The following is a 12,329-nucleotide window of genomic DNA, read 5'->3' on the forward strand; positions in this document are numbered from 1 at the left end:
TAATAAAATTTTTCCTCACCCAACGTATGTAAATTTGTATAAATATAAACAAGTGAAAGTAGACAAATCAATTACATGGATATAAACTAAATTTTTCATTTAACTTCTTACAAATCTTACAATTAGTCACTTAAACATTTTTTTATTGATGCACTCTATAATTGAACTAAGATTGATCATTCATACAACATAAAAATACATTAAACGACTGTATGTAGGTATTTATGTAATTTAATAATTAGCTTTTCATTTCGAGCAAATTTAGTTGACACTAAGCAATTTGTTTTTCTAACTCTAGTTACAACAAACGTTCATAGATAGCGCGCAGTAACAGTAATTTGTAATTACAAATTAATCTACCTTATTGTACACGCTGATAAATTTCATCTTTCGCCAATATATACAATTTTTGTCTCATTTTCAGATTAGGGAACCACCTTTGTAATCATAAAATAACATTATGTACATACATACACTTGTATATTTATTTACAACATTCAATAGTACAATTCAAACCCCAGAAGAATGACGCTTTAAAAATTTTAATCTAATGATAAGATATACAAAACGACTAGAAAAGTTTCTCGACAATGAACTTACGCGCCACGGTGACGCAGATTATCATGCGTTCCATTTCAAGTGGTTTCTAGAGGTTAAGTTCTTTGAAATTGCCAGCCATAACATAAACAAAATTGTAAATGATGTATCGTTTATATCGTTGATTACTACACAGACGAGGGGGGAACGGGGCGAGAATGCTATCATTTTTACGAAAAATTTCAATCGGGAGGAAGATAAGAGACGGTTTGCCAACAGGGGACGAAATGGAGGTTACAGAAGATTATCTGGACGCGAAAAACCGAGCTTTGCTTTTACGATCCGACACCGAACTCAAGGAATCTGTTTATGGCAAGTTCACACTGAAAACTGATTGAAGACCTTAAAGACAGAATTGTGTATCAACAAATCTTGATTAATCAAAAACTTATCATCGAGTCATTTGTCATCTGCTGATCAAACTTATTTATGAAGCAAGTGATTTAAATATGTTAATTACACATTTTATAATTGTTTCATTGAGCAAGCGAATTTAAGATTTATTTTGGAAATATGAAGTTCACATATAATTTGCTACAACCTGGTATAGTCTCGTACTGCACATATTCAGCATTTGGACTTACTAAACTTATTTTTTATTTATAAAATTATTTACAAAGTATATAATATCCCTGAATTAATTCATTACTGTAGCACTTTGATTGAAGCTTACAAGGATTCAAATTATTATAGACTTGCTCAGAACGATCAAAGATCCTGAGAAACCACAAACGTTAGAACAGTTGGACATTGTATATGAGGACTGCGTTGAAATTTCCAAACAAACTCCTAGAGGAGTAACCGTGATACGCATAGAATTTAATCCTACCGTACCTCACTGTTCATTAGCCACGTTAATTGGTCTTTGTATCAGGGTCAAATTAGAACGTCATTTAGTAGCGCTTTTTAAATTAGATATATATATCAAAAAGGGTACACACTCTACAGAAGAAGAAAGTATGTATAATCTATTACAAAACATGAATCAAATATTTTATTGCATTAATTAAATGTATTATGTTTCAGTAAATAAACAGATAAATGATAAAGAGCGAATTGCAGCTGCCATGGAAAATCCTAATTTGAAAGAGCTAGTAGAAAAATGTATTCAAGAAGAAGAGTGATATGCTAAATTTTTTTGTGGTGTATGATTTTTTGTTCATTTGATATTTGATACATAATAATTGAAACAACTCACTGAAATACTGAAAACTGCTGCAAACGGTATTGTTATAGCTTAAGACAAATTTTTAAGAACAAACTATTCCTAGTTTGATAAAAAAGAGAATGTACATAACTTTTAAAGGTATTACCATTCAGCACTACAGAAGATGAGTGAAAGATCAAGTGTCTATTTTCAAGGAAATGAAACACTTTTCTTCTATTAAAGAGAATGGTGCTTAAAATACAGAGTGTGATTGCACATAACTGATGTATGGAGTTCTAATGGAACAATATCTAATGTTTAAGAGAATTTTGAAAATACATTTTCAGGAACCTATAAGTACATTTTTATTACAATGATATTTTAAACATTGAGTAATACATATGTAATAGTGTATGTTAATATTGTATGAGTTTACATAAAATTTATTTGTAAAGGTAAAATAATGTTTATTATTTCCATGTAAATTATATTTAATTATAAATAAATTATGAATAACTTAAATATTTTTCTGTAATTTATTCCTGATCCTAGGCTATTATATTTTACTATTTCACAGATAAATATTTAGATTTCTTTTCTGTGTATAATTATTTCCTATTAATGCTATTGAAAAAAATGTTACTGATTTCGTTAATACATGAAGTATAATTAAAGTGTTTACTAAATAAAAGTAGTATTATAAATATACGGATACAATATATTATTCCTTCTATTGTAAGTTTATATAGGGTGATTGTATTTAAGTTGAAAGAACAATTCCTTTTTCAGAATCAATCACAATCTCAGATACCAGTGCGAGAAAAACGAATTCTAGCACCGAAAGACGAAGACTTCGAGGAAGCTCATCGGTAACGGGTGAGGGGGACGATCAGTGAGAGGTGCCGGGGCACGCTGGGAATTATCCAGGGCCCCCTTCAGGCCCCCGAAGATGTTCTCCAGACACGCTCGGGTGGGAAGAATCTGGGTTACTCGAGCCAGAAGGGAATGTGGGCCGGCTATATACCGGTTGCCTGTTCGTACACCGCAGTTCATTCTTCTTTCTCGTCGCGATCGACAAGTCGTGGACAAGCTTGCGTCTTTGGACCATCTAAAACATCAAGACCCACTAGAGACTATTATTAGAGGCAACGAATTAAGTTTTTGCTGTCCATTTTCTTCTACCGTCGCTATCTCGATTTGACAATCTTCGAAGAGTAGCAAGCGTTCAGTAAAACTTAGGGAAGCTTCTCTAGGTAAGTAAACCCGGAGAAATCGAAAGCAGCGACCTCATGATTGAATGATCATGTCGCATGACCCGCACTGTGACTCTCCGAAGCTTTCTCTTTGCTAATTCTCTTTTCCTACTAGACGTTTTCGCGCGTTTCATTTGCATCTGCGCGCCATTTTCATCTTTCGAATCTGCGCATGATTGCACCTTTATTTTCCTCGATGTTCACAAATATGAAAAAAAAATGAAATTATTTTTTTTTATATTACAGTGCTTGAAATTTTGTATGATGTTTTAAACGTAATGTTACTATTAATATTTTTTCAAATAGTTTTGGTACAATCTTTAATCATAATAAAAAGTTCTTATTAATTGAAATATAATACCTTTAAGTGAATTTTTAATATTATTATATGTTTTAACGTATAAATAATTTGTGAAAAACAATGTCCTTAATAATATTATATTTAATTTACTTCTTTAGTTTTTCTTTACAAAAACTTCGATTTGTTAATTAAAAACTGTTATGTATTATCATTGTAATTTTAAACGTATTTTTAACAATAACTCATATTTTGATTCTATTATACAAAAAGGTACATTAAATATACGAAAAAAGAGAAAACTTGTTCAAGTTAATTTTATATTTTGTTCCGGTATTTAATTAAAGTCTTTGTTTTAGCAAACAAAAGAGCAGGTAATTGACACTTCCCTAATTAACAACGAACATCAAATAACTTTTAATTAATGATTTACGCTCAATTACATCTTTCACTATTTTTTGTAGATGCATCTCGAGATTCTAGAACGCTTTACTAAATTCGCACTCTGAGAATTAGTCTCACAGTTCTCACGCTTTCCATATTCAAGAAGTTTAGCGAAGAAATCTTCTAATTGCAGTATCTTTTTCATTAACTAGTAAATAGAATACGTTCACTATCTATGTATAATACATAATACATGTACCCACCTAAAATAATAATGTCAAAAAACCATGAATGGATTTTCTTCCTCGTTATCTTTACTTTATTTTTTGAAAGCTAGTATTATACAGAATTGCAGCACCTTTTGTGCTGTAAGTTCCTCGAACCAAGTTTTTTAAACTAAACACGCTTGTTTTGAAGATCACTCACTTTCTCTTCGATTCGCGAGAGTGGCGAATAGGTTTATCTTCGCGAAGGTGCTTTCCTTGCGTAAGATCGGTACAAGTCGTACGCAACGATGCAACTTGTAACACACACACACACACACAGAAGTACAGTACTACATACTTTGAGTGAGAATTTATTACGACTCGATCTTACGAGATGCTTCTGTAAAAGGGAAAAAAGGAACAAACTTGCTTTTCTTTTGCGTAGTTCTAATTGCAAATCGCTTTGCAATTGGAATTAAGGAGAAATCTTCTTCCTTATCGTATATGTCACGGTGTTTGAGTAAAAGTTCGGGTGAACGTGAGTTGAAAAGTTACGTGTTCTTTTCGAGAGGACACTCATCGAAGTAGGACAAATTCTCTGAATTTTTTTTAGGGTATTCAAATACTAACTAAGGCTTCTTTTAAATGTCAAAAATAATTCTCATGTATGGATACCAACAGTAAATTAAAACAATTAAATTAAACTTTTAGCATTTCACTTTTAAATGTATTATTAACAAAAAAAGTTGATACAAATAGTTTCAAACTGAGCTTTAAATATTAGAATGCACTCTAATAATGGTAAATTTTTTAAAGGAGTCTTTACCATTTTTTATTTACCTTCTTTTAATACTGAATGTTAAACAGACCCACATATTTCAAGAGATAGTCAATTTTTAAGTCAGCAGGTGCTACCAGTGACCCACATGTCAAGCACGTATTTGAATAGAGATGATTACTACACGAATGTAGATACTTCCCAGTTCTTTGACAGTGATTCTTCAGAATCAATTCCAAATATACTTATCATAGCATAGCACGTATTATATTCATATTTTAATGAAGACACGCTCATGAAGCGGTACAAAAATCAAACACGTAGAAAAGACGACAATCGTCAATTAATCTGGATCGAGCGAAAGTCGAAAATAAACCGACACCGATTTTTTCATTGAATGCATTGGGCACTATCCTACTCGTTTTTATATTGATGTATGTACTCGTCCCGAATACCACGAGACCTCCTCGTATGCAATGGACTCACTGGCAGACGAGGAGCCGTTAAGAGAGGCTCAGAACATACAGCCAACTGTGTAACCGGACGATATAAAGCCGGCCAGATAACGGTTCCACGAGCACACATACGGATACAAAATAAAGCCACTATTTATCCCTCTTTTTCTACACCATTGTAAATGTTTTAACCCTAAAGCTAGGGACAATATTTACGATAGTGCGAAAAAGTATGTAAAACCCGCAGAATGCGTGAGAATAGAATATCACTTCCAAGTAGGGCACATATATAACGAAATATAGTTGAATAGTTTATATTGTAGTAAAATATTTAATTAATTTATTGTTATATTTTATTCTTTTCTCTCTAGTATCTGAGGAAGATTGAAAATAGGAATATCAGGTATTTTCTAAATTTCTACTTTAGATATTTGACAAATACTTTGTTCAGAGTACAATGTTTGTACAATGTTTAGACATATATCACACAACAACCTAACTTTAGTTCTCCTCACGTCTGGACAGTAATTATTACACAATGCATGTATAAGAGATTTTGTTAACATGATTGTCGAAATCCACATCCGGTCGAGAGCCAATTTAGAAATCCTACTAACACCTTCCTCGTAAATTGTATACAATATATGTTATTTGACTTTCCATTTTAAATTAGCAAATATAAAGACCTTTAAATATTTCTCATAAATTGTTTTGAATAAACGGATTAATTTTTTACTTATTTTGAGCTATAAATTTAATTTCAACTTCCGTTCCACTCATACAATATGTCTCATATTTATTAAAAAAAGAAATCATGTACTTAAAAATTTAATTTATTTGGCAGTTGATTAGATTTGTGGTCACTGATGGCGGAACGAATAGGTACATGTTTCCAGTGGATGAATGTTACGTCAGGCAATAATTGAATTCCATTATTACAGTATTATTTCAACCAAATTGCACATTGTACTAATTTTTCTTAACGGTAGTTACAAATTATCCAAACTTTACGTTCGATTTCTACAACAAAGAATTTCAATTATTTTGTTGTTATTTCTGTGGTTGCTGTAGTTGTGCATTTGTAGTTGTACGGGTAAATGACCGTTGATTTTTAGCGAAAGCTGTGCTAAGAGTAGTATTTCATTAATTTTGTAACTCCGTGGAATTCCAAAGGCAGATTATAATTATTCAATGGCTTATAAACACAGAAAGTATAATACGGTTGAACCTTTATTACCTAAATATGTAGTTAGAAAGCACATAATCAGTATAACGTATAGCCATTACATTTTAGATATATGAGAATTACTTCATTTTTATTAGAGAGTACCTAGTATTGATATTATTTTATAATTCTTGCAATACTTAAAAGTTGTTGGTGAGATCCGATCCTTTATTTTGTTATTTTACGATAACAAATGGCAAAAAATAAAATTAGTAGCTTATAGTCGAGAATAGTTTTTATGTATTTATTATATTATTAATTTATTTTGACAAATTCCATATTCTAGATAACACAGATTGTTAATATCTCGTTTTAACTGTTACGGTTATTGTACTGTCAATGCGCTGGAAACTACTGTATTACTAATAGTGATTGTAATCATGATTCGCATTCAAAGACGCGCTCCGGCTATTAATTACAGAGTCGTCTGCGGGTGTCGTGAAGACGATTTAGAAAGTTGCAAGCCCATGGAGCCTCACAGAGCTACGAGGAAAATTAACAGCACATTACAAAAAAAGGACGAATGTCTGTTGCAAAATCTCTAAGCATTTTTCCTTGTCGTCAGCGGCGTGACAGTGATGCATGGAGAAGCATCTCCTTTCCTTCTCGAATTATAATTTACTCCTGAAAAGTCTCCTTTCACCCTCGACAAAGATTCGTTCCCAGGAAACTTTTACCTACTAGAGATTCAGGACGGAAAATAATTTTCATCTGACTAAATGCTTCCTGTTAAAGAAATTGAAATTACGCAATGAATCATTATTAGTTAGCTTGAAGATGCTGCTTTAGAAACTTTCTATATTTTTTAAATGAATGCTTTAAATATTGAAAAATATTTTTACTGCACGAAAAATTTTTCAATTTACTTATATTTTTTTATTCAAATATTAAACTATGTTAAAAATCAAACATTTCATTTTTCTTTTTTCAGAATCAAAAAACATGAAGACGTTGTGGTTGATAGCACTTCTTGCTGTCGTTGTAGTAGACGCTCAACGTCGACTTGCTCTTCCTGACCCACGTAGTTGTGCTAATCGTAAGTACTATTAATTATGGAAATTCTTCAAATGTTGTACAGGATGTTCGGCTACAGAGAGGGAAAATCTAAAAAAAGCCCACACACGATCAATAATATTGTCAGTACTTTTCGACATTGACAATATTCTGATCATGTCTGGTAGATTTGGAAAGAATGAGATTGAATATTCATGAACTTTTGGTTTTTGTGACCCAAGCATCAATACTAGTAATGATGAGATATTAAAAATAATATTGACCGTTTGGAACTTGAAATTCAATATCTAAAATCAATATTTACAATTGCGTTCAATTATTTCTTCTATTGAATGAATCGATAGTCACACGATTCATGTAGGCGTTTAATTTTCAGATCCACTCTTGTTGCCTTAAAGGCAACTGACAAAACTTACAATTAATAGACACAACTCAATAAAGTATGTTACCAAAATATATCTTATATTAAACTGTTTTATGATCGTAATTTGTAAATCAAATTTCCTGAGTTTTGTCACTTTTATCACATCTGCGCGATATGTATATTGTTAATAATACTAATGATGTGCGGTCTCAAAAAAATCAAAGCCGATTGACAATATTTTTATCAAATCAAATTGTTCGTATTATTGATCATGTGCGGAACCCTTCATGACTAATTTTAGACATCAAAGTAAGATAGAAATTAAAAGTAACAACACTGCATTTGAGTTATCGATTGTCACTTATACGAGTTTGAAAATTGATAAAGCCCGCTTGAAATTCGGTAAATTAAATTATTATCTGTATGAAGTTTGTGACACGGAACAAGCCATGAATGGCAATGATTATACATAGTTACTAAAATCGTACAGCGCGACTAAATGACAGAATTTAAGACAAAAAATAATAGTCCATTATAAATATCAAAATAAATTAATATTACAATTTTTGTAAAAGTATTCATTATTTTCTGATTTATAAGTTATAAAAATTACTGATTTATTTGATTTGTCTTGCGAATTTTTAAATATTAAATACTGTTGAATTTTAGAAAAGTCGTTAGATATTTTGTAATAGTTTTTCTGTGAGATGATTTTTAATGCTGTATCCATAGAAGGTATTAGAATTTTTATAGATTAAGATATCTTTACTTAAGCCATATATATGATGTAAAAAAAAAAATAATTTTTATTAGACAAATAATCTCATCACTTTCTACTTCAAGCTAAACGATAAATTTCACAAATTTTGAAGAATGTTTCACTTACAGAATAATAGAACTTTTTAATATTTAAAACTGCTTTAATTTTACTCAAGATATTTCGCTAAAAATGTATAAGTCGGTTAAATAAGAATTTTTTATTTTAAATAAGATCTCTCAAAAGGTTGAATAGTTAAATGCAAGTAACAAGCAAATAAATTTATAAGAAAGTTAGCGTTTCTGGGCATGTATACACATGAATTTTTGTCATTTTCTTCGTATTTAGAACTTTACCTACTTTTCAAAAGTATTCTGCATGTTCAGAAACACCCTGTATATGTATATATACATCGCATTGTAGACTGCGCCGCTGTGCGAAGCGAGAGCTTTCTTACGTCTGTGGTTACGATAGCCATTTCTATTTTTTAAACACTTATAGTTAACAAATAAAGGCATAAATGGAATTTTGTTATTCTTAATTTTCATCTTGTTTTGAGTTTAGAATCATCTTTTAAATTTTCCCCTTCGTGTAACCGAATACTATAACATATGAGAACAATAATGTAATAATAGAAATTAAACTTTTTCAATTGTTTTCTTTATAAAAATAAAAAACCAAATTTAATCTCTTTTCAGGAGTAAGACATGCTACATATAGAGATGCCAGAGGTGTAGCACATTCGTATTTTTTCAGTTGGGAGCATCAACCAACTAGAAGCCTTGAAGTAGACTGGCTTGATGCCCGTAACATTTGCAGAAGACATTGTATGGATGCAGTTTCTCTTGAAACACCGCAAGAAAACGAGTTTATTAAACAGAGACTCGCTCGAGGTACACTAAAATAAAACCTCCCTATTATAGAATTTACTACGATATATCTATGAATTAAAAGGAATGACAAATTATTATATAAAAATTGGATTATAAATAGGAAATGTTAGATACATCTGGACGTCAGGACGTAAATGCAACTTCAATGGTTGTGACAGACCAGATCTTCAACCACAGAACATTAATGGATGGTTTTGGTCAGGTTCAGGTGCTAAAATAGGTCCTACTACACAGCGCAACTCTGGTGACTGGAGCAATACTGGTGGATATGGACAGCCGCAACCAGACAATCGTGAAGCGGCTCAGGTATTTACTGTGATATTTTTTATATTCATATTTCTATGAATACAATCTGATCCGAGATTCATTACATATGATAAAACATTGTATGTTGCAGGGTAATGATGAGTCTTGCTTATCTATTTTAAATAATTTCTACAATGATGGTGTTAAATGGCACGATGTGGCTTGTCATCATCGAAAACCATTCGTCTGTGAAGATAGCGATGAACTGCTCAACTTTGTACTCTCTAGAAATCCTGGCATACGTCTTTAAATTTCCTTTAAAAGCTTCTACTTACTCTTGAATGTTCAACATCTAAACGTGTTTAACTGGATACATAATATTTGTACAAACTTTTGAATCTATACATTCAATTCATTTTTCATTGTCTCTTCATTGTTGTCCAACTTTAAATTAATTTTCATCGTCTTTATTCACTCTTATTAACTTTATTTAATTACTAATAACTATTTTCTTAAATGTTAGAAAGTATGTTGCAAAATTCAAGCAATATTAAATGTTGAACAATCAAGGATTACATTAGACATATTATTCAGTGGAAGCTGTCTGTCTAATCTAATTTTTGTACTCTTTTCTATAGAAAATAAAAAGCATCTGCCAATACAAATGTACATCTTTTATACTACAGAGTAACACAGTGCTGAATTTTTAAAAAACCTTTATTTTGTTCCTTATCAATACCTCGTAGTTTACACCATTAGAGCATATTTCCTTGGAGGGAAGGCAGATCGCTTGCGTATTTCTTTTGGAGTCTTTTTGTTGGCTTGGTAAGGTGTCAGTGCCCGCCTAAGTGCCCTTGTCTTCTTTGGCCTCAAATCCAAAGGTTTATATTTCTTGTTTTTATATAATAAACGCAGATTTTCTTTTTGTTTTTGGTGCATAATAATGTATACTCTAGCTATTGCTTTCCTCACAACACGGCTGAAATAAGAACAAAAGTGCTTAATTAATCTAGATGAATATAAACAATATTTAAAATACATTGTAGTAAGTTTTCTTTTTTATATCAACTGAAAACATTTAATAAGAATTTGTCAAAATTTCAATCTGTGTGCCACCATATCATAAAATATTTTGTTATAATGATACAATATTAATCAATCTATTTATGCCAATGTATTATTAAAAATAAGAAAAATTCAAAGTTTAATAATGCATAGATTTCTTTATATTATTCTTAATGACGTTAATATTGTTCGTAATCAATGCAATGACAAATGTGTTAATACATTGCCAATTGTATAAATCATATTTGACTATAGTGGCAACTGCCACCTGCTATATTATGAAATAATGGGATATACTTTAAATTTACAATACAAGAATTCATATCTTAATGTTTAAAATTAGTTTCAATTTCGTATTTCATTCAATATATTTAAGAAGTAATAAACATATATGACACTATTAAGGTAACGTTTCTACTATACTAAATTCATGAGGAAATTATCAAAATTTATACATACATCTTGGAAAGCTTTGAAGCAGCTCCTCCTGTGACTTTAGCAACACGTAAGTTTGTCAGTTCCGTTTTAAGCTCCTCCAGCTGCTTCAGCAGCTCCTTCTTATCTTTCGTCCTCAATTCAGAACACTTAACTTTACCCTGAAATAACAATCACATTACTACCTTCTGTACTCTATTTTCAAACATTTCAATCATTATTTTCGGAAATTTAAATATTCAATGACACGTTTTTTTCAAGTTATCGTCAATGAATACATCCTTTGATACTTGTCGTGGAATGTTTATTTTGATTAGAAATGAAACTTCGATCTTAAATTCTGAAATATTATTCAATTTTAATTATTATATCGGTAGCAAATCAATATAGGTAGCAAATGCGGTAGAAATTTTTAAACGCTGATCAACGCTTATACATCTTGTTGAAAGGAAAAAAGAGGTTATGTGAAAGGTTATCTTTTTGCATGTAGGGTGTTGTAAAAAAATGTATAGATATTTTAGTACAAATTACGCCTCAAAACGTTATGATTAGATTTTCAAAGAACTATCAATAAAGATGTTTCAAACAAAATCGGATTATGTGTCCTTCACTAACCATCTTGTGTCGATTCTTCTCCGACGTAAAAAGAAACAAGGATGGAAAAACACGAATTAAGGATACATATAGATTCGTGTCTCTTGAGGATTAATGTAATTGGTGAAGTGGCGCCCTGTAGTGGACTAATATAGAAACTGCTGCGTATAAAAATAAATTTACAAATGTAATTTTATTTAAATAAATGATTACTAGACTAAAGATTTATTTTGTAGACTTTCATTTTACCTTATACAGATGATAGAACATAAAGTATTAAAAACCTGAAAATATTTGATATTATCAAATTATAGAATGCATTATAGCGATGTATCCACAGTAACTATAACCCGTTTATAATTGTAATATTAATGGTCGTTTTTAATTAATTTCAAATTATAATTTTAAATCTAAAAGCGCGGGAAAATTTTCTGTATTCAAAAAAATATCGTATAGATTTTTCTGTGTAACAAAATAAAATAAATTTTTATTATAATTATAATAAATGAGCTTGTTTTTAAATTGCATATGTTAAATATACTATAGTTTTAACTCATGACAAGTGTAAAATTGTAGAATATTGTTACAATTCTTAGCTTTGCGGTTCCTCAACTACAT

General features: G+C 30.6%; 3 protein-coding genes across 5 annotated transcripts; 2 read left to right on the plus strand and 1 right to left on the minus strand.

Annotated features, from left to right (window-relative positions):
• Positions 1-529: 529 nt before the first annotated feature.
• On the plus strand, positions 530-2,177 carry Galla-1 (cytosolic iron-sulfur assembly component galla-1). 3 transcript variants are annotated; one of them, XM_076389510.1, is made up of 4 exons: positions 530-652; positions 734-909; positions 1,291-1,554; positions 1,624-2,177. In XM_076389510.1, exons 2-4 carry the CDS (start codon positions 756-758, stop codon positions 1,719-1,721), a joined length of 516 nt encoding a protein of 171 aa, XP_076245625.1. In that variant the 5' UTR covers positions 530-652; positions 734-755; the 3' UTR covers positions 1,722-2,177. The 3 variants fall into 3 exon arrangements, 1 of the variants encoding a protein (XP_076245625.1); XR_013003007.1 differs by lacking the exon at positions 530-652 and having other exon boundaries at positions 664-909; positions 1,624-1,821; positions 1,904-2,176; XR_013003008.1 differs by lacking the exon at positions 530-652 and having other exon boundaries at positions 664-909; positions 1,624-1,821; positions 1,918-2,176.
• Positions 2,059-10,268, plus strand: Ctl5 (C-type lectin 5). The gene is made up of 6 exons (XM_076389509.1): positions 2,059-2,199; positions 2,534-2,997; positions 7,275-7,379; positions 9,177-9,371; positions 9,472-9,677; positions 9,769-10,268. The coding sequence occupies exons 3-6, from the start codon at positions 7,286-7,288 to the stop codon at positions 9,925-9,927; spliced, it is 654 nt and encodes a 217-aa protein (XP_076245624.1). The 5' UTR covers positions 2,059-2,199; positions 2,534-2,997; positions 7,275-7,285; the 3' UTR covers positions 9,928-10,268.
• A 48-nt stretch (positions 10,269-10,316) lies between these two features.
• Rpl35 (ribosomal protein L35) lies at positions 10,317-11,803 on the minus strand. The gene is made up of 3 exons (XM_076389511.1): positions 11,733-11,803; positions 11,142-11,278; positions 10,317-10,596 (listed from the first exon to the last, which is right to left on the minus strand). Exons 1-3 carry the CDS (start codon positions 11,733-11,735, stop codon positions 10,365-10,367), a joined length of 372 nt encoding a protein of 123 aa, XP_076245626.1. The 5' UTR covers positions 11,736-11,803; the 3' UTR covers positions 10,317-10,364.
• Between the last annotated feature and the right edge of the window lie 526 nt (positions 11,804-12,329).

The sequence above is a fragment of the Calliopsis andreniformis genome, chromosome 12 (assembly GCF_051401765.1).
Source record: "Calliopsis andreniformis isolate RMS-2024a chromosome 12, iyCalAndr_principal, whole genome shotgun sequence".
Lineage (NCBI taxonomy): Eukaryota > Metazoa > Arthropoda > Insecta > Hymenoptera > Andrenidae > Calliopsis > Calliopsis andreniformis.

What these genes read in the sequence shown, in the direction of transcription:
- Rpl35 (XM_076389511.1), bottom strand. An exon ending in GCTTCAAAGCTTTCCAAGAT is followed by an intron (nt 10,597 to 11,141) that starts GTATGTATAAAT and finishes TTCTTATTTCAG; the next exon opens with CCGTGTTGTGAGGAAAGCAA.
- Galla-1 (XM_076389510.1), top strand. Translation starts at nt 756, where the DNA reads ATGCTATCATTTTTACGAAAAATTTCAATCGGGAGGAAGATAAGAGAC. An exon ending in ACTCAAGGAATCTGTTTATG is followed by an intron (nt 910 to 1,290) that starts GCAAGTTCACAC and finishes AAATTATTATAG; the next exon opens with ACTTGCTCAGAACGATCAAA. An exon ending in ACACTCTACAGAAGAAGAAA is followed by an intron (nt 1,555 to 1,623) that starts GTATGTATAATC and finishes ATTATGTTTCAG; the next exon opens with TAAATAAACAGATAAATGAT.
- Ctl5 (XM_076389509.1), top strand. Translation starts at nt 7,286, where the DNA reads ATGAAGACGTTGTGGTTGATAGCACTTCTTGCTGTCGTTGTAGTAGAC. An exon ending in CCCACGTAGTTGTGCTAATC is followed by an intron (nt 7,380 to 9,176) that starts GTAAGTACTATT and finishes ATCTCTTTTCAG; the next exon opens with GAGTAAGACATGCTACATAT. An exon ending in TAAACAGAGACTCGCTCGAG is followed by an intron (nt 9,372 to 9,471) that starts GTACACTAAAAT and finishes GATTATAAATAG; the next exon opens with GAAATGTTAGATACATCTGG.